The sequence below is a fragment of the Sus scrofa genome, chromosome 17, assembly GCF_054392235.1.
Source record: "Sus scrofa isolate SSC_HxYL_T2T_F1_AM1 chromosome 17, Sscrofa_HxYL_maternal_Yorkshire_Landrace_v2.0, whole genome shotgun sequence".
In the NCBI taxonomy this organism is placed as follows: domain Eukaryota; kingdom Metazoa; phylum Chordata; class Mammalia; order Artiodactyla; family Suidae; genus Sus; species Sus scrofa.
Genome location: NC_139399.1, coordinates 69,886,611 through 69,911,080, shown reverse-complemented (window position 1 = coordinate 69,911,080; position 24,470 = coordinate 69,886,611). Strand labels below are relative to the sequence as shown.

The window sequence follows — 24,470 nt, the reverse complement described above, 5'->3', positions numbered from 1 at the left end:
GCTTCCGCCCTTGCGCAGAACTCCCCTCGCGGCGCCCTCGCTCTACGGATTGGCGCGAGAGTCAAAAGGCGTCGGCCGCTTCTGGGTAAGATGGCTGCCGCGGAGGTGTCGTTGTGGGGCAACTTTGCGTCGGGACGGCGACATCTAGACTGAGTCGGAGGCGAAGGTTCCAGCGTCCTTCCGTCTTTGGTGTGAGCCCGCGGGCATGGGCGGGAGCGGGGGGCAGGCGCCGGTGCTCCGCGCAGGCCCGAGGCAGGGTTCCTCCTGGCCGGGCGCCTGCCTTCGCGCAGGCCGGGGAGGAGCCGCCCGAGCGCGGCCGGCGGGAGGTCTCCGCTCCGACGGTTGGGGCGGGCTCGGGGGCCACGCGGCCGCGGCCGAGAGCGTGCAGCCGCTCGCTGCCGGATGAGTCACCCGGAACGGGCCTGCCCTCAGGGAGCCTCCCGCCCGGGGGCCCTGCGGCCCGGGGCCCGGGGGTCTTTCCCGCCCGGGCTCCCTTAGCCGCGCTGGGGTTGGGCGAAGGCTGCAGCATGTGCCACGGGGGCCGGGAGAGCGGAGGGTCCCCCTGCGCCGTGGCCGGACCTGGTGCTCGTGGAGGTGCAGAAAGGCACCTTCATTTGGTTGTTTTCGTCCGTCTGCTGGAGCAAAGTGCAGACTTGGTCAGAGCAGGGCCTCGTTTTCTCGTTACTGGAGAGTAAAGTGAAAAGATGTTAGACTCTTTCAGGAAGGAAATTGAGGGGGCAGCCCTTTATTCCATCGGATGAAATCCGCCGTCCTCCTGCAGTCAGAGGCTGGAGGGTTGGTGTGGTTGCTCTAGAGTCAGCTAAGAAACGTGGAGGTGGTGTGGGGCTTCTTGCACAGAGAGCTATTTGGCAAATAGGTTTGACAGGGAGGACGAATTGTAGATTATTTCCGTTCGTCGAATGAGCTACATTTGCAGGTTCAAAGCTTTGGCACAAATCTGTTTAAAGTGCAGATGTAAATGCCTGACAGACGTGCGATTCCATTCTTTTCAGAGACTCAATCCTGTAAACAACCTTCGCTGTCAGCTCAGTAGTGAGAGGTGCAGACTTTAAAAATTATTTCAAGGGTGCACGAGCACATGCCGGTGCCCTGAGGAGACAGAACGTTCCAGCCCCTAAAAAGGGTTCAGGGGGCCTTCTCTGTGGGTCATAGGTTAGCGGCCGCTCTCCCCAGGTCCTGCGCCCCCCTCATTCCACCTAGACAGGGGCTGCCTTCTGTGGCTCCCAGCCTCGCCCCCACAACACCGAGGCGCCCTCCTTCCTCTCCTCCTCCGTCCCGGGGACCCTGCCAGCTCCCTCGAGACACCCCCGCGGCAGGCAGGGCGATCTCCCTTCGTCCCTGTCCTCTTCACACCCCTCAGAGACTCTGGCACCAAATGAGCTGAAAGCCTCGCTCCCCTGTCTCGCCCTTTCTCTCCCCATCGCCCTCTGGGCTCTCGGCCTGTGTCCCGCACTCCCCAGGCTCGCTCCTGGGAGTGGGGAGAAGGACCCTGGCAAGCAGGCTGTAGCGCCCCCCCCTAATGCTCACCTGGTCCCCACACTGTCCCCTTGGTGTGTTTAGCTCCTGACCTATGTGGCAGGTGCCTGTGAGCGGGTCACGACTTACCTGAAACACCTGAGCCTCCGCAGAGCTGAAGCGTCTGGCGCGTGGCGGGAGGCCCGTGGATGCTGGCTGGGAATGTGGAGGAGGGAATGGATGCGCCACGAGGACCCCAGCTGGAAGCAGGGACGGCCAGGGGAGGGGACGGTCTGGAGTGGGTTGACGGCCGTGGAGTGACAGGGGAGGAAGGTGGCGCTCAGGTGCGTGGCCAGTGAGGGCGGTGGTGGTGGCACCAACCGAGGGAGAACGTGAGTTCAGCCTGGGCCGCGTGCGTTGAAGTGCCTGTGAGTGTCCATAGCTCGAGGGCAGATGAGGCTGCAGGTGACAGTTTTGCGGCGACAGTGGTGACAGCTTGTGAAGGTCAGTAGACAGGTCAGTAGGCACATTCAGGGTGGGTCCTCCCAGAGCCGGGCCCGGGCACTCCTGGGGCCTGGTTTCTAGCGGGTGTCCCGGCCGAGGTCACGTGTGGAGTGGCTGTTGACTTGACATCCACCAAGCCTGCCCGAGGGACGGCCAGGAGGTGCAGTGAGTGTGGGGTGAGGTGTCCAGTCTGGAGAATCCACTGGGGCCCTGCAGTGGACGTGGGGCGGAGTGACCAGGTGGCACCGATCCCGGGGAACACTGAAGCCACAGGGTTTGGTGGCTGGTGTGGCACGGGGGTCGGGGGAGGGGGGGAACGTCTGGGCTTCTCATTGGTGCCTTTGAGTTTGTAGGCGGGCCCATCACTGGATGGGGACAGGAGAGGTTCTGCACTGGTGGAGAGCCTTGGGGGTCGTGAGCTCATTTCACAGGCGCTGGGCCTTGAGGTGCTTTTGAGGCATCAAGTGGAGAGGTTAGGGGAGCGGGTGAGTGGAAAGGTGGGCCAGACCTGAGAGCTCGAGTCCCCTTTGGGGAGAGTGGAGGTAGAGGCAGGGGCAGCCTGCGCGCCCTGAAGACTCAGCCTGCAGCGGGGAATGGGGGGGCGGTGCGCAAGGAGGTGAGTGGCTGCGGGGCCACCTGGTCCTCGTCGTGGCAGTGAGCAGGTGGAGCGAGATTTCAGCCCTGCGGGTCGTGAACTGGCTTCTAAGCAAGAGGTGGCCTGCGGAAGAGGGCGCCAAGCTGCCAGGGGGCCAGAGCTTCCACCGTCCTCCAGGCCCAGGGGGAGTTTCTTTTGGCGGATAAATGTTTTTGTCCCCTCCCTCGTCATAACTGTTTCTCTTTGTCTAAAATCAAGGTCTCGTTGAGGTGCATTGTAGGTTTGGGGTGTACAGCAGAGCGCTTCCCAGGGTAGCAGTCTGCCCAAGGGGGCCATCAAAGGTTGCCTTGTTTTCAGAGGGCGTAAGAGTGGGGGTTTGTTTTGTTTTGTTTTGTCTTTCTTAGGGCCGCACCCGCGGCATATGGAGGTTCCCAGGCTAGGGGTTGAATCGGAGCTGTAGCCACCGGCCTACGCCACAGTCACAGCCACAGCCACGCAGGATCCGAGCCGCGTCTGCAACCTACACCACAGCTCACGGCAAGCCGGATCCTTAACCCACTGAGCAAGGCCAGGGATCGAACTCAAAACCTCATGGTTCCTAGTCAGATTCATTAACCACTGCGCCACAGTGGGAACTCGGAGAGGGCGTAAGAGTTTTTTAGCAAGGCAAGTGTGTTTTGAGAATAAAATGCAGTGTTTCCGTCGATCAAATCCTGGACTGTTCAGAACCAGGCCATCCGCCCTGGTTTACAGGACCAGTGTTTTGGTGGGTGTTTGTCTTACTCTCAGTCCCAAAAGCATAAACGCAAACCCTTACACGCTAGAGCCCTGCTTTCACGGGGATCTGGCAAAAATCAAACCTGGTTCTGCAGGTTAACGTGTGAACTGAGGGCTTGTGGCTGTCAGAGTCGTGACAAGTAGGGGGTCAGCTCCCGGGAAGCCGGTGTCCCCAGCCTGGTTTTTCACAGTATCTTGTCCTGAAATTCTTCACGAAGACGTTGAAAGGAGTAAAGACCACTTATACTCAGAGGCTGTAAGTCTTGGCTAAGTCCCTGGGAAGCGTGTTTGATGGGGTCTCGGGGTCCCCCGTCCCCCCCGCCCTGCGGTATCTCCCTTTCTCGACGGCTATGTGACACGTTTCTCTGGTGAAAGCAGGAGTGATGTCTGGGCTAACCCTTTAACTCCGGCCTGGAGCCACCTGAGCCCCGGGGGGGCGCGGGCCCGGCGGTGCGTCACTCCAGGTCACCTCCTGCTGGACTTGCGGGCCCTTCGGACCCGGCTGGTGAGGGGGTCCCGCGCGCAGGGCCCACAGACAGCGGGGACCGCGCCCGCGGACACCCGGGAGGGTTCACGGGGTCTGGCGCGCGCCCAGCCGGTCGACCAAAGGTCTGGTTGGGGAAGGAGAAGCCCGGTGGACCGGAGGCGCTTTTCCAGTGACATCCGCGCGCTCCGCACACTCGGGAAGTTTCGTTTTGGCTTTTTGGACTTTAGAATCCTCGTGTGTTTACTCTAAACGCCTTTACTTTCCGCTGGAGCTAGAGGAACTGTGTGTCTGACAGGCGCCCCACGTTTTTCCACTTTTCTGTGCCACCGAATAGGCAACACCACCGTCTGCAGACGGCCTCGAGACGACGTGCGGCCTGTCCTCGGACTTGTAAATTTTAGAAGCAGCTCGGTTTGGAACTCACCACCCTTTTAGAATTCAAAGGGTAATTTATGGGTGTTGGTTTGTTGAAATTCAGAGTAAAACCTTTTGGCGTTACTGATGGCTCCGCCTTTGTCATGCTTATTGGTGTTCCCTTCAAACGCACGTTTTCGCACTTTCACCATCTTGTTTCTGTGAGCCGGGCTGGAGCAGGAGTTGATGCTTTTTTCTTCTTTTTTGGAAACGCAGAAAGCCACTGTTAGACCGTCCGTTTCACTTCTCGAGTATCTTCACCTCAGAGAAGATCATTTTCAAGTGTAGCCCGTCTAGCTGCAGCTGCGCCCCTGCCCTGAAGCCCCGCAGGCGGCGAGGGCGGGGGCCCTGCCCTGGGACACCCTGTCCGCAGACCGGCTCCCCGTCCCCGTGGGGCTTCCTGTAGCTTTCTCGTCGGGCTCAGCAGCCGGCTTAGGAGCTCTGTGCAGGTCTGTGGGCTTTGTCTGTCCTTTTTTCTGTGTTTCATCCTTCGTGGTGTGATGAACCTCGGAGGGTAAAAGGTCCATTGGAGCACGTGGTGTAGACGGCACACCCAGTGGGGTGTTTGCCTTACTCTTCAACTGCTTTTCTGGAAAAATCTGAAAAGCTTTGGTTTTTCTGCTTTTTAAAATCTGGTGTGTTCCGTTAGAGACTTAAGAGATGAAACCAGCCAGAGAGAAAATACAGTTTTTGTGTCTTAGACTCATGGAAGGTTTCTTCCGGAGTCACCTTGACTTACTTTTCACTAAGCTCACAGGAAAAAGGCGACCTCTCAGTGACAGGCACGGCTCAGGACGGCACGGTCCCTCGTGCTTGGACAGCCAGGCTCGGACTTGCCGCGGGGAGACCGTGCTTCTCGCGGCCTCTGGGCAAGGGGAGGACTGAGCAGAAGGCACCTGGAGGCAGGGCCCCGTCTCTGCGCAGGCCTCCCAGCCTTGCCTTGGGTATTGAAAGCCCGCGGCCACTTGCCCGTCTCTTCCAGTGGCTGGGTCACTGCTGCTTCTCTCAGTCCGCCACGGCGACAGTTGCTAGCGTGTTAAAGATGGATCCTGTCCCCAGGCGGGCTCCGGCACCGTCGGGGGGCGTTCCTGCTCCCCTGCTCTTGCCCAGAGGACAGAAGGCTGCTGTGACTGCGCACTCCTTTGGATGGGAGCTCTGTCACATTCCGCTGGCTTCTCAGCAGGTTGCGCTCATCCTAACTTCCCCCCAGTTTTTAAATTTTATTTTTCGCTTTCTAGGGCTGCACCTAAAGAGGCTCCCAGGCTAGGAGTCGAATTGGAGCTACAGCCCCCAGCCTACGCCACAGCAATGCAGGATCTGGCCTGCATATGCGACCTACGCCACAGCTCTCGGCAACGCCAGATCCTTCACCCGCTGAGCAAGGCCAGGGATCCATCCCACAATCTCATAGTTACGAGTCGGATTAGTTTCCACTGTGCCACAGTGAGGACTCCCTTTTTTAAAATTTGTTTATCCCCCCCCCCATTTTTGCTTTTTGTTTTCTGGCCTCTTTTCCATGGTGTTGGTTTGCCTTGCCTTAACCGCCGAGACGAACGCCACGGGGCTCTGCTTCTGAGGCCCTGCTCCCTCACCACCCACCCAGCAGGGTTCCTGCAGGCCCCGGAGCTGTGGCTTCTGATGGTGGTACACAGAGCTGGGCTCTGTCCTGCTGCTGGACAGGTCTGGTGAGGAAGGGTAGCCTGTTTTCTTTCGAGGGGAGCCAAAGCCTCGTTAGTGCTGTGGCCCGTTTTGCTTTGGGGGAAGGAGTTTCCAGCTTGCTTTCGGCCTTGCTGAGATGCCAGGGCTGTGCCCTGCCGCAGCTCAGGTCGCTGCTGTGGCACCAGATCCATCCCTGACCCCGGGAACGTCCACATGCTGCAGCTGCAGCCAAAAACATACAATTACCTGTGAAAGTTAGCTGGCTTAATACAGTGTAAAGGTCATGAAAATTCGTAGGCTTTTCAAAGAGAATACAGTGGTTGATACTTTTGTTAGGGACATAAGAAAATACTAGATTCATCTGTTTCTGGGAACTTGCGTTCTAGCCTCAGAAGGGTGGGTGGTGTGTTTTGTAATGACCTTTGCATTTAGCTAATACCTTCCAAAGGGGTAAGCCTACGGCCTCTGGGTGCCAGGCACCCCGGGGCCCTGGAATAGGGTGAGGAGCCCCACAGGGACCTGCTGGAGTGTGTAGCTCTCCTCAGTGCGCCCGGTGCCATCCACCCAGCCTCGGGCCTGGGCTGCCCATGGCCGCGGGATCAGAGGGCGCCTGTGGGAGCTCCTCCAGGCTGCTCCTCGGGGACGCCTTTGCCCCCTGGCTTCCTCTCTCCTCCTCGGCCTTGCTCTTCTGCCCCCAACCTGGGTCTGAGTTTGGGTCCAGGATCCCCGGGGACCTTGCCCGGGGCCGGGTATCAGGCCCCACCCTGGGCACGGACCACCCGGCCCCTTCTCTGCCTGCCCGCCGAGTGTCCTGGTTGTGCTCTTCTGTCTGTAAATTTACTCAGCACCGTCCCCTGGGGAGGCGGCAGGAAGGCTCTGGGTTCTGCTCATGCTGCTGCCGCAGTGGCCCCCCCCCCGGGGGGGGCACGGACGCCTGGTTAGCGTCCTGCTCGTCCCCCGACTCTGGGGGCGTGTTGTGTGTGCGTTGTGCTGTTGAGTAGAGAACTTCAGGCAGCTGGCGTCGGTCTTCTTTAACCTCTTCCTCTGGCTTTAGCTGTTGAAGCAAGTGTGTCAGAAGGTATTCCTTAGCTAGTAGAGCGCAATTAAAAAAATACCCAAACTGCAGTCTCAGAAGTGCCGTTTTCACCAGGGAACGGCAGCTCCCACTAGTGACCCGCACGTACCTGAAGAGGTCAGAGAAGGGCAAGGGCCTGACTCCGCCCGTACGTGGCAGGTGCGCCTCAGCTCAAAGGCCCATCGTCCGAGCCAGCTCCTGCTGGGAGATTGGAAAGGGAGGCCTGGGAGTTCCCGTCACGGCACAGCGGAAGCGAATCTGACTAGTACTCGTGAGGACGCCAGTTCGATCCCTGGCCTCGGTACAGTGGGTACCAAGCATTGCCGTGAGCAGTGGTGTAGGTCGCAGACGAGGCTCAGATCCCACGTTGCTGCAGCTCCGATTCAACCCCTGGCCTGGGAACCTCTATATGCCAAGGGTGCGGCCCTAAAAAGACCGAAAATAAAAGGGAGGCCCGGCTGGGTGGAGGGAGGAGGGCTGAGCTGTTCCCTTCCTAAGAGCCTCCTGAGGATCATGGGGCACCTGTCTGTTGTCCCTTCTGTCCCCTTGGTTTTCTGCTCAGAGCTTCCTCTTCCCCTGGTGCCTTTCGAACATCCAAGCAGCACCCCAGTTAACAGTCTCACCTTGTGGAAAGATCTGCTGCTGGCTCTGCCTCATGTGAGGATTCTCAGCTAACCTGGCCCGGCGGGTCTCCCCATTCCAGCTCCTACTTGGGGCCCTTTGCAGGAGGCCGCCTGTGAGCCCCTTGCCGGAGCATGGGAGCCCTGCTTTACAAACAACCAGCCGGAGGTCACAGCGAGTTTCAGTTCCGTCTGTCTGGTGTCTAAACTCATGACACCTATGGGGCAAACCTGAAGACGAGCAAGAAGCAAGTGTAGACGGCGCCCCTGCAAGGCTCGATGTGGGGCTTGGGGGGCAGACGGACTCACACCAGCAGAAACAAGCCGGGGCTGAGGTGCTTGGAAGAAGACGCACAGTCTCTCTCGGAACCTGGCGGCCGAGTGAGTGAGATCGTTAAAGGCACGCCTGCTTCTCCACGTGGAAGCACCTGGAGGCCCCTGCAGGGGCAGGGCTGCAGTTTTAGTGCCCCAGGGCACGTGTCTGCTTTTTGCCCAGCGGTTCCTGCTTCTCGGAAATGGGGCAGAGGGATCTATGGAGGCAGTGATGGGGACGAGGGCCCTCTGCCAAGGAGCTGCGGGCCTTAGGGCTGGTGTCCGTGGCGTCCAGGTAGCAGGCGTTTTCCCCTCTGAGATCCGTTTGCTGAGTATCTGGGGACGGCAGGCGCTGGGGGGGTTACTAGAGGAGAAAATCCAGGTGGAGGGTGGTCGTCGGCCGGAGCGCTTTCCCCGCCGCCCCAGTGGCAGGTGTGCCTGGTTGCTTGAGCTCCGCTCCGCTCCGCGGGTATGCGGGGGCGGCGCGGGCGCTGAGCTCCTTGGCCGGGCGGGCAGCCGACGCGAATCCCGGAGAAGCCGGGCACGCAGTCTGGTGGCAAAGGAGCGCCGCGCCTCGCTCCGCCGTCCTCGTCCCGGCCCCTTCGGCCTCAAAGTGGGCGGGGCGGGGCCGGAGCCGCGCTCCTTCCTCCGCTCGCCGTGCGGGGGCGCTGCTCCGGGCGCGGCCGGCCTCTCTACCCCGGGCCTCTCGGTGGCCGGCGTCTTCCGTCCGCTCGGCGCGCGGGCGGCCCCTCTACCCCCGCGTCTCGCTGGCCGGCGCCGATCCCGCCCGCCCGTTCCGCGGCGGTCGGAGGAAATGGCTGCGAAGCCCTAGAGGAGGCCTGCGGGCCGCGGTGAGTGGCGGCCGGGCGCCCGGCCGAGGGGCCGGCCGCCGTGCGGCCGCGTCGGGGCGGGCGCGCCCGAGCCCGGGCCGCCGGGAGCCGCAGGGGCCGCGCCCGCCCGCGTTCGGCCGAGCGGAGAAGATGGCGGCGGCCGCGGGGCTGGGGGGCCGCCGCGCGGGGCGGGGGTCGGAGCGGGGAGAAGCGGGGCGCCGCGCGGGGCGGGGCGGCGAGGGGGAGAACGGGGGCGCCGCGCGGGGCGGGGCCTCCGGGCGGGTCACCCCCTGAGCCCCCGGAGAGGAGCGCGCGCGCAAAGCCGCCCGGCGCCCCGCCGCGGCCGTGCGGGAGGGCGGACCCCGGGGAGCGAGATGCTCCTTCCTAGAAGTTCCCGGCCGGTTGCTGGTGCAGGGAAACGATTGTTTCAAGCAACCTCAGCGTAGGATTAAATCCCCCCGCCGCCTTATTTTCCAAAACCCAGTTGGTTCCTCTAGAATCTTGGAGATGAAGTTCAGTCTAGATTTTTTGGAGTGTGGTTCTGTCCGCTTTCATTTTGCTTGATGGTCTCGGTTTCTACTCGACGACTTATCAAGGGTAACATGACAGTAGTTGCGTGGTACTCGGTGCTTAGGAAGCAAAGGGGTTGTCGGAAAATTGGTTTCCCTTTTTTAGAGAATATGTGCCTAGTCCTGAAATACAGATTTTTAGCTTTTATTGCGTGACTCGTTGGACTTATGACACAAATTTGTGTTATAGTTTACTCTCTGGCCATCCCGAAAGTACAGAGGGGCCACTCTCGCCTTCCACGGGAGGTGTGCCTAGCTGTCCTCTTTCTGGCTGACGTCTTGGGGGATCAGAGCCCCCTCGGCTTCCTCGCTTTGTTGGGGGCGTCTGTTGCGCCTCCAGCGGGTTGCAGGTCGGGGCAGGTTGTTTGCTCTGAATCTGGCACGTCGGGCAGTGAGCTCAGAGCTGGGGCCTTGGAACAACAGCTCATGAGTTAGCTTGAAGTTACTCTAGTTGGTATCATCGGTGTGGTCGGCACCCGGTGGGATCGAGGGCTGTGCCGGCTGTCTTGGGCGTTCTGCAGGAGGGAGAGGCTGTGTGTGCAGCTGTTCTGAGCAGTTGATGGGTGCGATGCGTTCCGCCTAACCAGCAGCATGTTTCCGCGCCCGTTGCAGTCCCAAAGAAGCTGGAGCGCCTGTGCGAGACTTGCCCGAGACTGCAGAGCTGTGTGGTCCTCGGCTCGATAACTTGCTTCTGAGAGAGGCGCGTGAGCCATTCTCCTTAGGGAGGCCAGGTCTGCGACCTTCAGGGTGATTCCTGGTTGTACTCAGCACACAGCTGTTGGGCCCCCCGCCCTGCAGAGGAGGGTAATGGGGACTCTTGAGGCTCTGCCAGCTCCTTCATTGAAATCCGGTGTTGACAGCCCTGGGCCCATCTTGGGGTTGGCATACATATACAACTCTATAACTGGCCCCCTGTTTGCCCGCTTTAACATGGCACAGACCTTTCGGGTGTCAGCTGGGAAGACCAGCCCCAACCCTGTTGTGGAGCTTTCTGCCTCGTGCATTCCCTAAGCCCTCTGGGTTTCCTCGTTGCCTGTGTCCCTGCAGACTTGTTTTAACAGTGAGTTTAGGAGTAAGATATATCTTTAATTGACTTTTGGTTTTCCACAGAGAACTGTCCATTATTAGTATTTCATCGGGTTCAGGCGATTTCAAGCAGGGTGCGCCATGCTCTGATAAGAAAGGGCACAGAGTGAGGTCTGTCGTTGGCTGCCCCCTCTGTCGTCTGCCCGTCCCCCCTTACCCTTTCTCTCAGGGCACGCAGTGCCCCTCCCAGCCAGTGTGCCTGTGTGAGCATCACAATGGCTTGTTGAGGAAATGTCACTGGGGCTTGGGCCTGGCGCACCCGGCCAGGGCTTCACGCAGCCCTTGGAGTGGGTGAGGTTTGTCTTCCTGGTGGGGAGGGAGGGCTGGGAGCGGCCACTTGGCCTTCCATTTGCTTTCCGAAGGCAGGGTTCTGGGGTCCTGCTGTGGACCCTCTAAGTCTTCCTATGACCATGGGTGCCTGCGTGGCTCAGAGCCCCTTCCTGGGCAGCCCGTGGGTGGGTGCTTCTTAGCCTCAGTTGCCAGGTGTGCAGGTCCCGAGTGTTGTGTGTTTCTGTTAACATGAGGGGTTTGCCTTTTCATCCACTTGACCATGGGACCAAGGGACTTCGTTTGGCTCTTGGAGAGCCAAGACTGGACATTTACAGGCCGGCTCCCCAATTCCTTGGGTGCCTGCAGTTGGCATTGTGTCCGAAAGACACCTGGTTTCTCGTGTACCTGGTGGGCCCAGGAAGCCCCTTAAGAAGACTGGCCTTAAACAGTCTCCCTTTTGCTTTTCTTCTTGAGACGGTGGCATCCCTCACAGAGGGTTAGCGGTACCCTCTATGGCCAGCATCGAATGATGTGTGTGAATTTCGTTAACAGAGGCTCCGTGGTTACCAGTCAATGGACTGGACGAGCACTAGTTGAGAAGGCGGGGTCAGAAACAGCCTTTATGAGCTCACTTCCTCCCAGTGCCCACAGCTCTGGAGTCTCTTCCTTGGGCCACTTTGTGCGTGCGTGTGCGTGTGCATGTGTGTGTGTGTCTTTTTTGTGGCGTATGGAGGTTCCCAGGCTGGGGGGTCCCGTTGGAGCTGTAGCCGCCAGCCTACAGCACTGAGGGATCTGAGCCAGGTCTGTGACCTACGCCACAGCTCACGGCAATGCCAGGTCTGTAACCCACTGAGTGAGGCCAGGGATCAAACCTGCGTCTCATGGGTACGAGCTGGGTTCATTAGCCACTGAGCCACGAGAGGAAGTCCCTCGTTTTGTTTTTGAGTAGGGCATTTGACCCTTGAACAACACGGGTTTGCACCGTCGGAGTCCGCTCATCCAGGCGCTTTTCCAGTAGTAAATAGCCCTCTATTGCAGGAGCTCTAAGTGCGGGTTCTCTGTGGGGTCTTGGCTCTAGCAGAGCGGGAGCCTGACTCCTGCGTTGCTTAAAGATCAGCTCTGACGTTGAGGGTGAGTTGTCACGTGATGTCGAATAGGCGATTGTACTTACCTCGATGAGAATTCTTGCAGCCAGGACGTTACAGCTGCTTCATCAGTGGGTGTGGTATCTGGTTGGCGTCAGAGTGAGGTGCTGCGGGTTTTGTCCTTCATGTGCTGACACCGCCACTCACGTGGTATTAACACGCCTTTTACAAGAAGGTAAATGAGGATTCCCCCCCCCCCCCCGTATAAAGATAGCCGTCCTGTGTTTGGGCTGCAGGGAGAAGCGTGTCTGCGTAGAGAGAACTGAACACAATGACGGGCATAAAGGAGGTGCCAACATGGCTCAGCAGAAATGCGTCTGACCAGTATCCCTGAGGACGCAGGTTCCATCCCTGCCCTCACTCAGTGGGCTAAGGACCCCTTGTTGCCGTGAGCTGCGATGTAGATCACAGATGCAGCGCGGATCTGGCGTGGCTGTTGCTCTGATTCGACCCTCGCCTGGGAACCTCCATATGCCGCAGGCGTGGCCCTAAAAGACAAAAAAAAAAAAAAAAAAAAAAAAAAAAAAATGCAAAGAAGAAAGCAGAAAGCCCAGAAGTGGCTCCATGTGGAAGCACAGTTACAGCTGGGGACCTGCTTTTGAATTTGGGGGAAGGGGTGCGAGAGGTGCTGGCAGTTGTGAGCTGCCATGGTCATTCCGGCGGGGGCTGTTCCAGGGCAGTGGCTGTAGGGTCCGTCACCCTTTCCTTACAGTCTTGAGGCGTCCCGGCCTGTGGATGGTCCTTGACTCCCCCCCCCCCCACCAGTCCCTTGGTGAGGACATCGGCTTGTGTCCTTTCTCCTAAGGGGTGGGGCCTGCTGGGAGCAGCCTCATACACGCACCTGTACCTTCCCGGTTACCTGGGGGGGGCCCTGTCCCGCGCTGCGGGTCCGGTGGGGCCGGGCACACAGAGGTGCGGCCTGCTCTTTGCCAAAAGCACCTGAGGGACACTCTGGGTGAGTATTTGCAGGCGCTTCTCTGGGCGCGTCTGAGCGCTGACAGCCCTCGACGAGATGCGGGCTCCGTTTCCTCTTAGGAAGCGGAGGCCGGCGTCGTCCCCGTTTCCTGGGCGCTGGGTAGGTTCACAGCTGGGGTTGAAGCCAGGGCCCGTCCTGGAGGGAACCCTGCTGTCTTCCACGTGCTGCCCCTCCAGCCTCCCAGCCCCCAGCCTGCTCATGCCTGGGGGGAGGGGACCCTGCTGTCTGCCCTGGTCAGGCCCCCGGCGGCTGAGCCTGCACAGGCCGTGGCCCCCGGTGCCCACGGAGACAGGGTGGGCCCGGCCGCTGCCGGGATGCAGGCCCTTGGCTCTGCAGGGTTGTCTGATTGTGGCTTAACTGCGTCTTCCCTCACCTGAGGCGCTGGCAGTGCCGGGACGGCTTGTCCCTGCACCCCCACCTGCGCCGCGGTGGCAGGGGTTGGCAGGAGTTGGGGACGCCGCCTCAGGTTCAGCTCTGCACGCCTCGGTAAGAATGAACCCAGAGAAGACGAACACAGAAAACCCCTGTAACCACTTTCCTTGAGGCCAGGCCTTCCCTGTTGGCCTCGCCGAGCCTTGGGAAAGAAGGGAAGGCGGCAGTACAGGGTTCCCGACTGTTCCCGTGGTCTCTAGTATTTATCTTTGCCCCCCGGCCTGTGCGCTCCTGAACCTTCACGCCGGAAGCCAGTGCTGGGGAGGGAAGCAGGCCTTTGGGGGGGTTTTCCCTCCAACCACTTCGCCTCTGGACGTGGGGGCAGTCCTTCTGAATGCTGCTGTGGTTTCAGAATTGGGCATCCGGCCTTCTCAGCCATCGTGAGGGGAGCTGGGGGCGGCCTGGGCAGGTCACTCCTGGAGCAGCGCTGTCCCTGTCCTTTGGCTCCTTGGGAGCGGTCCTTTGCAGTTGTCCTCCGTGTCCAGGCTGTGTGGCAGCCCTTCTCCAGCACCTGCTACTAACGAGGACCACAGGGGGCTTTCGTGCCTGTTGCATCTGCTGATGCGGCCCGTGTTTGCCACTTAAGTGAGTCTTTTGGAGTTCCTGTCGTGGCTCAGTGGAAGCGAATCTGACTGGCATCCGTGAGAACGCAGGTTCCATCCCTGGCCGCCTCAGTGGGTTCAGGATCCTGCGTTGCTGTGGCTGTGGTGTAGGCTGGAAGCTGCAGCTCCGATTTGACCCTTGGCCTGGGAACCTTCATATGCCGCGAGTGTGGCCCTAAATAGACCCAAAAAGAGAGATTTACTTATTCATTTAAAAATAACAACCCTTGCGTGTTAACGTAAATAGCACTTTACAGAAAGTAGGTCCTGAGGTAAGACAACTTGGTGGGAGCGCCTGTCTTTCAGTGTTGCAGGCCTCTTTCCCGTCTGGCTGAAGCGGCAGGAGCTGCGTCCGGCCCACGTCCGGAGCGGCCTTGGTCCTGCAGCTTCTGAAAAACTCCATTCTGGTGCCACCTGGGGCCCTTCTGAGAGGTCCGTGGCCACGCCGAGGACCTCGGCTCCAGGTGTGGCTAGAAATGCCGTGTTGTTGAGACACGAGAATTAAAAGAACAGCTGGCCTTGAAATTTAACACATGGGGAAATGTGTTAACTTTTAAGAAGCTAGTGGTGACTTTGAACTTGGGGCTGCGGGGTGCTCAGCCCTGTCCTTGTTTTTTGGGAAGAGCATGGGTGTGGCTAGTTTGTCATCCCCAGGGAGGAGATTTCAGTGCAGCCGGGTGCTGGGGGGGGGGGGGTCTTTTGGCTTCGGGGCACGATGGCATTTGGCCTGGGCATGGGGGAGCCTGTGGGACCTGCACAGCAGAGGGCTGGGATCCTGCTGCAGTGCCTGCTGGGCCCTGGGGGGAGCTTTGTGGGTGTGAAAGCCCCCCAGTGGGCTGCAGACTTAGAGACTCCAGGGGGTGGGGGTGGGGGGGTGACCGGCAGGGGTGACTGCCCTGGGAAGGAGAAGGCACTCTCTCTCTCCTGGTTCTCCTCCCAGGAGCCCATCCCAGCATCCTTGGGTATCCGGCAGTAGCCAGAGCTGCCCTGCAGGGCAGCACCTCCCTGAGGACCACAGCCTGTTGGGGGAGGGTCGGCCTTGTCCTAGGGGCGCCAGTCACGGGGATGTAGGATTCAGGGGGTCCCTTGGAAGCCATGTCTTGTTCACTGTGAGACGGGAGGGAGCTGGCCCAGGCCCCTTGGGGGTCACACACCGTGGGTCTATGTCTCACGGCTCGGACAGCTGGAGGCCCCCGTCAGGACCCCGTGGCAGGGACCTGGGCACAGGCCTCCTTCAAGGGCAGTCTGAACTCCCGACTGGGCCCCTCCCCAGGCCCCACCTCTTCGTCCTCCCGGGGCCCCCGGGTTTCCATAGCAACGGGGCCGCGGCAGGGCCGTCCAGGGTGGCCGTTTTGGGGCTGTGTCACAGCCTTCCTTCCGCAGGACGGGGCGAGCCGCCTTTCCTTGGCATTCCCCGGGTCACAAGCCGGGTTGTGCCCTGGACATTGTCGTCGTGGTGGGTACCTTTGCTTCGGAGCAGCGTTGGTGGTGACCGTGCTGACTGGGGAGCGGCCACCTGAGGACGGCAGGTCGTGTCCACGCTTGAGTCAGGGACTGTGTTCGGGTAAATGGAGGTTGGGTTTGTTCCTTTACCTCGTGGGCTCCTGTTTCGTGGACACGTGTGGGCGCCCGCGTGGCCGGCAGTCAGTCGAGGCGTTGGTCAGAGGACACGCACTCCTGCGGCAGAATGTGGCGCGTCGTCTGCGGTTTCTCTCTGGGTGTCCTCTCTCAGGGGCTGTTCCGTGAAGAAAAGGGGGCGGTCGTCAGGGTCTCTGATCGGGAACGCCCGCCGGCCCCTCTCGCTTTCAGCGGCTTCTCCGTCCCCCTCACCCGCAGCCGAGGATTCGGTGGCAGGTGGCAGGCCCTTAGCACCAAATGTGAGTGGCCTCACCTGTCAGAACTGAAAATCGAGCCGAGAGTCTGAGGGTGAGGTGGCGGGGTCGCGTTGGGTGCGGTGTGTGGCGGGCAGCTTAGAAGCGCTTCAGAGTTCAGGCTCGCCGCTTGACTGTTGCTCCGGGCGGGGGCCGGGTATCGCGGTTTGGAGAGTGCAGCTAGGCTCTGGGGTATGTTTTTGACCAGCTGTGGCTGTTTTCTCACGGTTGTCTTGCTCTGAAAATAGGAGCTTTGCCGCGATTGTGTATTTTAAAGCGTCTTAGAGAAACTAGTCTCGAGTTGGTAGAACTAAACATTTAAATGGGCACGTCTCGAACTCGAGCCTTCAGATGTAGAGTGGTTGCAGTCAGGCATCGCTGACGTGGTTGGGGGCGGGTATTCTTGGTGTCTTTCCTCGGACAGTCACTTCCAGCAGCTTCACTCGTTTTTGAGTTTGGCAGCCTAAAGGGAAGACGGAGCAGTTATCTCGGAGCAGTTAGTGGGAGGAGATGTTTGATGTCCCAGTCCTGAAGCACGGGCGAGTGCTACTGCTCGGCCGCCCCGGTGGGTCCTTAAGCTGCTGGAAGCTTTCCCGGTGTTTCAAACCCTTTTGGGGGCTCAGCCGTCCCAGCTCTCCTGGTCCCGGGTGCCCTTGTAAGGCACAGGCCCCACGGACTTCAAATGCGCCGCCTGCCCTGGGGAGCGGGAGCCGCCAGGCTCTCTCTGGCCAGCGCTGCGCTGCAGTGGCTAGAGGATGAGCAGCGTGGACCACTCTGCGGAAGGACCCGCCCCCCGACCGCCTGCCCCGTGTTTTCTCAAAGATGAGCAGCGGGAGCCTCGAGGAAAGCAGCTGACAGTATATGTAACGAAGGCCAGCATTCGAGCGATAGGCGAAAACTAGGACTTTGAAACGTCGTGTTTGCACTCGTGGCTTTCTGGGCCTCCCAGTAAGTACACACCCTCCTGCAGATGGGCACTGACGCTAGCAGACGCTGCCCGCAGCAGTGGGCCAGGACTTGCCACGTGACTGCCACGCACGTGGGCCAAGGATGCCTTCCCAGTGCGTCGTGATGGGGGGTGTAGCGTCACATTCGTGTCACAACTAATTTTTATGGAGCTGTTACGTGTCGTTGAACGTGGGATCAGCGAATATTCACACTTCTGAAAAGCTCTCAGATTTAATTTTGGAACTATCGGTAGGTCTCGCATAAACGAGAGGTCTTTGGGGTTCTCTCTTGAAGAGTAAAGGGGCCCTGGCAGCCCCGGGTTGGAGAGCAGCTGCCGGCTGTCACCCCTGGGACGGCTGTCACCCCTGGGACGGAGATCTCTGCTGCCGTCTCCAGCCGGCAGCCTGCACCGGGGAGCAGGCAGGGGACGGGGAAGTGCTCCTCGGGCGCTCACCGCCACGCCGCCTCGTCCCCGCTTCCGGGGGGCGGGGGCTGCCTGCCACCCTTTTCCGCTGGGGAGACGTTTGTTACTAGTAGGGCGCGACCTCAGTTCGCCCACCTGCTGTCCCGGGTGGACCTGCCCGCTCTTAAGCTGTGTTAGGAATGCAACACAGTTGGGGTTTTGTTTTTACTTGTGCTTTGGTCATAGGCGTTTTATTTTTCGTTTGTCTTGGTGGACTGCTTTTATTTCATGAGCTGAAATTGTATGTTAGAATTCCTGGGTAGAAGAAATCCTAGAATCACTTTGGTAAATAAAACGTTCAAGATACACCAGTCCAATTATCTAGCATGATTTGACGTGAACTTTTTATCAGCGGTAACGTCCTCGTTTCTTTGCTTTTTGTAAGTGTCCCCCGCTGTGAAATAAGAAAGGAAAGATGATCTCCAGCTCCTCCCGAGGAGGAGCGTCTTTAGAGATGGGTCTGCGGCCGGGAGAGGGGCGGCCGTCGTCGGGGCGGCTGTCGGCTGTCGGGGCCAGGGTGGGGGCTGCTCCGACCGGACCGGCGCCGTCTCTTTAAAAGGAGCCGGGGCGGAATGCCTCCTCTGAGGTCACTAAGGAGACCACAGTTAGGAGGAGGCCGTTGGAGGGAGGGAGGCCATGCGGGCGGGGGGCTTGGGTCTAGAGTGTGAGTTGTGTTGAATTCGGATAGCCAGGGCTTTCCTGGGGACAGGGCCTGTTTGGTGCCTTTAAACTCGCGGTTGAAAGGGGATCGGGAGGGGGGAGGTTTTGAAGTGGATGCGACAACGACCGCGGGGACACCTCTCTGAAACCTTACCTTTTACCCGAGACGACAGCGTGCAGTTTCTTTACCTTTTACCCGAGACGACAGCGTGCAGTTTCTTTACCTTTTACCCGAGACGACAGCGTGCAGTTTCTAAGTAATTCCCGTCAAGCACGACTTTGTTGTCCATCGTTTTGTGTTTTGTTCGTGTTTCTCTCTGGATTCTAGTGACCGGGTCCCTCCCCGCAGTAGATCGGTAACTGGACCAGAGGCCACTGTGAGGCCGCGGCGCCTCCCTCCCCGGCCTGTCCCAGCCCTGCTCTCGGAGCCTCTTTCCTTCTGTAAAGTTCCTTAAGGAAGAGGGCCGGGGCTTGTGGGTTTGGGAGGGGTTTTGGACTCCCCAGACGTCTTTGTAGATCACATCGAATAAGACACTGCTGGGAAAGTTCGATGTCCTTTTCCTTTTGGTCTTTTGAGGGCTGTACCCTTGGCGCATGGAGGTTCCCAGGCTGTAGGGGTCGAATGAGCTACAGCTGCCGGCCTGAGCCACAGCCCCAGCCCCGCCAGCTCCGAGCTGCATCTGTGACTTAGACCACAGCTCACAGCAGCGCCGGATCCTCAACCACCTGAATGCGAGAGCCCAGGGATCGAACCTGCATCCTCGTGGATACCAGTCAGACTCATTTCCACTGCACCACAGTGGGGACTCCCCCTCTTTTTCTTAAACGTGGTTTTGGTTCCAGGTAAAATCAGTGAACCAGCCGTGTTCTCTTTCAGGAGCTCACTCTGGGCGCAGCCTCGGGACAGCCTGTGTTGCTGGCAGCGGTGTTCGGGGGCCTGGGGCCTTCCTGGGTCACACATCGCCTCAGCCAGGAGTCAGAAAAAGTGTCCAAGCTTTGGGACAGGTAACCTATCAAGAGCATGTCCTTCCCCCCCCCACCCACCCGTCTTTTTAGGGCCACACCAGCAGCCTATGGAAGTTCCCCGGCTAAGGGTCAAATCAGAGCTGCAGCTGCCGGCCTACCCCACAGCCACAGCCACGCGGGATCCGAGCCGCACCTGCGACCTACGCCACAGCTCACGGCAAGGCCGGATCCTCCACTCGCAGAGCGAGGCCGGGGGTCAGACCCGCGTCCTCAGGGATCCTAGTCAAGTTTGTTCCTGCTGAGTCACGACGGAGCTCCCGAGCTCACGTTTTTAGATGACTGCAGTAACAACCACGGGCTGAGAATTGGCCTCAGCGGTCCCTTGGTGGTCTCGTTAGTGCACGCGTGTGACCCGTGTGGACTCGGCTGACGTCATGCCTAGCGCCCTTGCCGAGGGTGACATGTGCACCATCTCCGGCGGAAGCTGCGCTTTGCGGAGGATTCTTGCTGTGCTGCACAAGAGCCGCGTGTGTCCGGAAGAGTGCTGCGGTCCGGGCACAGGCGCCCGTGTCCCGGCTGCTCCGGGGCGGGGCTGCCGAACCGGTCGGGAAGGGGCACGCGATGACGCCTCGTGGGAACCGGAAAAAGAATTCAGTTGCCTGTGGTTTTGAACTTTATGTATTTTACCTTTTGAAGGTTTCTGTTCTGTACCAGTCCTGCCCCAGGATGGAACGTGGCATAAAATCTGAGTCACGTTAGCATTTACCTGTGATTGAAGTCTGCACAGCTGGGAAAAATTCTCAAGGTACATACTAGGTTTTTTCATTTTATTTTTTATTTTTTATTTTTTTATTTTTTTATCTTTTTGTTGTTGTTGTTGCTATTTCTTGGGCCGCTCCCGCGGCATGTGGAGGTTCCCAGGCTAGGGGTTGAATTGGAGCTGTAGCCACCGGCCTACGCCAGAGCCACAGCAGCGCGGGATCCGAGCCGCGTCTGCAACCTACACCACAGCTCACGGCAACGCTGGATCGTTAACCCACTGAGCGAGGGCAGGGACCGAACCCGCAACCTCATGGTTCCTAGTCGGATTCGTTAACCACTGCGCCACGACGGGAACTCCTTTTCATTTTAAATGAAGTTTTCACAGACACGACCCTTTAATCATCTATTAGAAAGATAGTTGGAAAGAAAGACTAGCCAGAGAAAGAACCCTCTGAAGGTCCTGCCTGGCCCCGTGTTTTGCCAGTGTCCCGTGTTCCGTGGCCACGTGACCCCACCCCAGAGCTCAGGGGAACCCCAGCAGCATGGCTTGTGTCCATACAGTCTTGGCTCAGGAATCTGGGCCAGGTTCGGGGCCCGAAACTTGACCTCACGAGGCAGCCCCAGGGCCCCTGCGGCTCAGCCCGCTTCAGCAGCGCGCCTGCACTTGGCCCCCGCGGCTGGGCGGTCCATGCCTTGGGTGCAGGTTCCGAGCCCACGGCTGAAGCAGCGAGTCGCGGGGTGGACAGCGTGCCGTCCTGCTGTGTCCTGGCGCCGAGGCTGCTCGCGAGCCCTGCCCCTGCCCCTCAGATCCTCGCAGAGCAGTGGGGGGATCAAGCAGCCAAGAGACCTGGCCCCCTGCCGCCTTCCTCTGAATGTTCGCCACGACGCATGGCGGCTTGTCCCGCCCAGCACGCCCAGGAACCCCCTTCAGTGGTGCTGGGTGGAGGATCGTCCCCTTGTGCCCGGTCGGGGGTCCCTCCCATCCCAGCAGGGCTGCCTCCGTCCCCGCGTGTCCCACAGCTGGTCGTTCCGGACCCTCGGCCCGGCCCCGGTGGACGCCTGTCATGCTCTGCTTGCGTTTCCCGTCAGGTATGGACGAGAAGGGCGACCCCAGCAGCGAGGAGGCACCCAAGGCCATCAAGCCCACCAGCAAAGAGTTCCGGAAGACGTGGGGCTTCCGGAGAACGACCATCGCCAAGCGCGAGGGTGCGGGGGACGCGGAGCCCGAGGCCCTGGAGCAGCCGCCGCCGCAGCAGGGCCTGTCCCTACGGCGCAGCGGGCGGCAGCCAAAGCGGACGGAGAGGGTGGAGGAGTTTCTCACCACCGTGCGCCGCCGGGGAAGGAGGAGCGCCCCGGCGCCCCTGGAGGAGCCCGGCGAGCCGGCGTCCTGCCCGCTCACGGATGGCGACACCGCCTCTGAGGGGAGCGTGGACAGCGCCTCCGACGGGAAGGGCGGGCCCAAGCCTGGCTCCTCGGCTGTTAAGGAGCGGCCAGCCTCCTCCAAGGCCAAAGGGGGTGACGACGACGAGGACGACACCTCCGATAGTGACAGCGATGGGCTGACTTTGAAAGAGCTGCAGAACCGCCTGCGGAGGAAGCGGGAGCAGGAGCCCGCCGACCGGCCCCCAAAGGGCCTGCAGAGCCGCCTGAGGAAGAAGCGTCGCGAGGACCCGGTGGAGACCGCGGGCGTGGAGGCGGCCGATGCGGGGGAGGGCTCGCTGCCTGTCAAGGCGGAGCCCGAGGCCGACCAGGGGGCCGCGTCCCCAGCCGCGGAGGACGACCGCGAGGGCGAGCTGCAGGGGCCGGCGGCTCCGGGCGGGAGAGAGCAGGAGCGCGGAGGCCCGGGGCGCCCCAAGCCCGAGTGCGAGGTGTACGACCCCAGCGCCCTGTACTGCATATGCCGGCAGCCCCACAACAACAGGTGAGCCGCTGAGCGCCCTCGGCTGGCCCAGGCGGGACCTGCCTCGCCGGAACAGCCGGACGGCCATGGTCACGAAGCAGTAAACGGGGTGGGCGGGGACTGTCCAGAGCCACCGTCCCTCTGCTGTGGCTGGCGGTGGCCGGTGGGGCTGTCGATGCCTCCGTCACGCTGGCCACACACAGCTGGCGCCGTCACAGAGAGTGGCCCCGGGGACACCGCGCCCAATGGTCCCGTGGACGCCGGGCAGCCCAGGGCCTCGAGCTGCGACTGGCCGCTGGGGGCGTTCGGGGGCAGGGGCGTGGCTGCCGGGTTGGGCACCCTGGTCTCCGGGGCAGATGCCCCCCGCCCCCAAAAGAAGACGTGAAGGCTTTGGCTGAAGGTCAGTACCCGCGAGGGAGGCGTGTTCCCGTTGCTGGGTGTCTGCACTTGTACAGCCAGAGCGTGAAGACCACGCGGCACCTCTCGGACCTGGAGCGTGTCTCCTTCGCGTGCCTCACGCCCTTGCTTGTCGTTCCAGGTTTATGATTTGCTGCGACCGCTGCGAAGAATGGTTCCACGGTGACTGTGTGGGCATCTCTGAGGCGCGAGGGCGGCTCCTGGAGCGGAACGGGGAGGACTACATCTGCCCCCACTGCACCATCCTGCAGGTGCAGGACGAGAGTAGCGCGGAGAGCGCGGGCCCGCAGGCCGCGGGGCCCAGGCCTGCCGACGCCGACGGCACGGACTTCACGAGCGTCGGGACCGTGGAGCAGACGTCGGGGGAAGACCAGGGCATCAAGGGGAGGATTGAGAAGGCCGCGAACCCGAGCGGCAAGAAAAAGCTCAAGATATTCCAGCCTGTAAGTACCCGTCTCCCAAGGCCGCTGTGGCGGGACTGTGGCGCCCTCGGACAGAAAGCACCAAGGCCGGGCGCCAGGTTGGTTTCCGGGCGCAGGAGCGCCGTCCTGTGTGCACGCCTTCGTGCGGCCGGAGCGCCTGGGGCTCCCTTTGTGAACCCTGCCATTTCCTTTAATGGCCTCCGAACGGTGTTACTTCTTTAGACGGCCTTGCTTTTTAAGAAGCCCGTAGGTGTTCCCACCGGTGGAATCTCCAGCTCAAAGCGCACGTGTTGAGGGCCGAAGTTATTTTTGAGTCATGGAAGTGCCTGTGTCCCCTGGCAGCACCCGCCCCTCTGCGAGACGCCGGGGCGTGGTGGGAGCTCTCTGGTGCGCACGCAGCCGGCTCTCCTCTCCCCGGCCCTGTCTGCCCGTGGGTCCTCCCAGGGGCCAGGGTTCTTTGTCCCGGGTTCCACGTGTCTTGAGAACTGTCTCGGGCTCCTGTGATTGTCCTGCTCCGGCCTTCCCTGAGGCAGGGCCGAGTCTGAGCACCCCTGCTGCTGCGTTAGCTGTGTGTCAGCCTCAGCACGGGGCTGGGGGGTGTGAGGAGCACGGGGCGGAGGCGGGCGGGTAACGGGCCACTGAGGCGGGAACGGAAGCATAGCTTGAGGAGCGCTGTCATCTTGCTGCTGGAGAGTGGGGGACTCCGGAAGCTTTCGTCACCTCCGGTTAGACCTGTGCTCGGTGGAGGAAGACAGGGGCAAAATTTGAGAAATATGCTTTTGCCCAAGTGTATCTGAGGACCGTGGTCACGCGTGGTGTCAGCCCTGACCCAGAACGTGCTGTAGAAGCCCTGAGCCCGAGCAGCTGCTCAGCCCCGGTGGTGCTGCCGCTGCCACCAACCAGGCGGCTTCAGACGCACATAGTTCCTGGCCCAGAAACTGGGGTCTGGTTTGGCCAGGCCCTGGGCTCCGGTCTCGCACGACTTGGCACACAGATAGGTCCCGCTAGGGCTGAGGCTGCTGTCTGTGCGGCGGAAATTGAAGAGGCTGTCCCGGGGGTCACCTGGCAGCCTTGCCCTCCAGCCCAGCCCTGGGTGCCCCTCGCCTCCCCGGGACCAGCAGTGGGGTCCTCCCTCTGCAAGGCCCCGTCCCTCTCTTAAGGGCTTTTGCCTGGTAAAGTCAGTGCTCTCACTCGGGATTGTAATGACGAGGCAGAATCCCTGCCCACTTGCCCGGCAGCACGACCGCGCCGTCTGAGCCTGTTGTGTGTGGCAGTGCAGGCCATTGGAAGGCCAGCGTCTCGGTCGGGGCGGGGGTGGGGGCGCACCTGAGATAAAGATCCGTTCTCACTCCTGAGCCCGTAAGCTCGGTGCTGGGGGAGCGGGTTTCAGAGGGCTGCCCTGCGGAGCCCTATCCACGCATCCAGGCCTTGCCCTGTCCTGCAGGTGGTGGAGGCGCCAGGCGCCGCCAAGTGCATTGGCCCTGGGTGCTCTAGCGCGGCGCAGCCGGACTCCGTGTACTGCAGCAGCGACTGCATCCTGAAGCATGCCGCCGCCACCATGCGGCTGCTCAGTGCCGGCAAAGAGCCGAAGCCAAAGCCCAAGGAGAAAGGCAAGACGAAACCAGAAAGACTCATTCTTCAAAAATGTACTGTTCAGGTAGGTTGACCAAGGCCAGCCCTGAGAGTCGAGGACACGGAGGTGTCGCTTGTGGGCCTGGGGGCCAGCAGGCCCAGGCGTGCTCCTCGGCAGACTTAGGGCGAGCAGGTGTCCCAGCAGTGCTTCTCCCTGCCTCTCGCCGAGAGGCCCTTGATAGAAACGCAGGGACCAGCTGCCGCCTGGATGTCGCTTTCAGCCCGGAGCCGGCCTCTGGTGAGAAGGGCCGGAAAGTTGACTCGGGCAGGCAGCCGGGGATGACGAGTGGGTTCCAGGGAGAGGCCCTGTGCTCTGATGGCAGGCCTGGTCCCCAGCTCGCCATGTTACCTCGGCCTTGCGCGGCCGGGCATGTGGGAAGCGTTGGGGTCCACCGGCTGCCTTTCCCCTGGAAGACCCTTCCTGGAGCTGAAGTTCAGTTTGGCGTGGCTGTATTGCGGCCCCCTTTCTGCTCGTGCAGAACAAAACACACTGCGTGCCGTTGGGGGTGTTCTCGTTGTTTTTGCTGCTGCCTGGGCAGGAGCAGCGGCTGCCGGGTGCGGTCTGGGGGCGCCGGGGGCGGGGGTGCCGCAGCTTCTCCT

The 24,470-nt window shown here is 60.8% G+C and overlaps 2 protein-coding genes and 1 long non-coding RNA gene across 7 annotated transcripts in view; 1 reads left to right on the top strand and 2 right to left on the bottom strand.

Moving 5' to 3' along the window:
* Positions 1-46: 46 nt before the first annotated feature.
* DIDO1 (death inducer-obliterator 1) overlaps positions 47-24,470 on the top strand; it is a 48,173-nt gene continuing 23,749 nt past the window's right edge. For 3 of the 5 annotated variants that reach the window (XM_085003335.1, XM_085003337.1, XM_085003338.1), the window contains exons 1-6: positions 8,696-8,770; positions 18,649-18,776; positions 19,434-19,542; positions 20,589-21,420; positions 21,938-22,259; positions 23,683-23,895. In XM_085003335.1, the coding sequence (XP_084859461.1) occupies positions 20,591-21,420; positions 21,938-22,259; positions 23,683-23,895 (1,365 nt within the window). In that variant the 5' untranslated portion in view covers positions 8,696-8,770; positions 18,649-18,776; positions 19,434-19,542; positions 20,589-20,590. Of the gene's footprint in view, positions 192-8,695; positions 8,771-18,648; positions 18,777-19,433; positions 19,543-20,588; positions 21,421-21,937; positions 22,260-23,682; positions 23,896-24,470 lie in introns of those variants that run through there. The other 2 variants (XM_085003336.1, XM_021078224.2) reach the window with 2 other exon arrangements.
* Positions 2,942-12,367, bottom strand: LOC146395425 (uncharacterized). Its single transcript, XR_014832043.1, has 2 exons — positions 11,485-12,367; positions 2,942-5,588 (listed from the first exon to the last, which is right to left on the bottom strand). It is a non-coding gene; the product is annotated as an uncharacterized LOC146395425 (long non-coding RNA).
* LOC146395426 (uncharacterized) lies at positions 5,007-9,911 on the bottom strand. Its single transcript, XM_085004471.1, has 4 exons — positions 9,795-9,911; positions 8,803-9,039; positions 7,097-8,747; positions 5,007-6,966 (listed from the first exon to the last, which is right to left on the bottom strand). Exons 1-3 carry the CDS (start codon positions 9,909-9,911, stop codon positions 7,659-7,661), a joined length of 1,443 nt encoding a protein of 480 aa, XP_084860597.1. The 3' UTR covers positions 5,007-6,966; positions 7,097-7,658.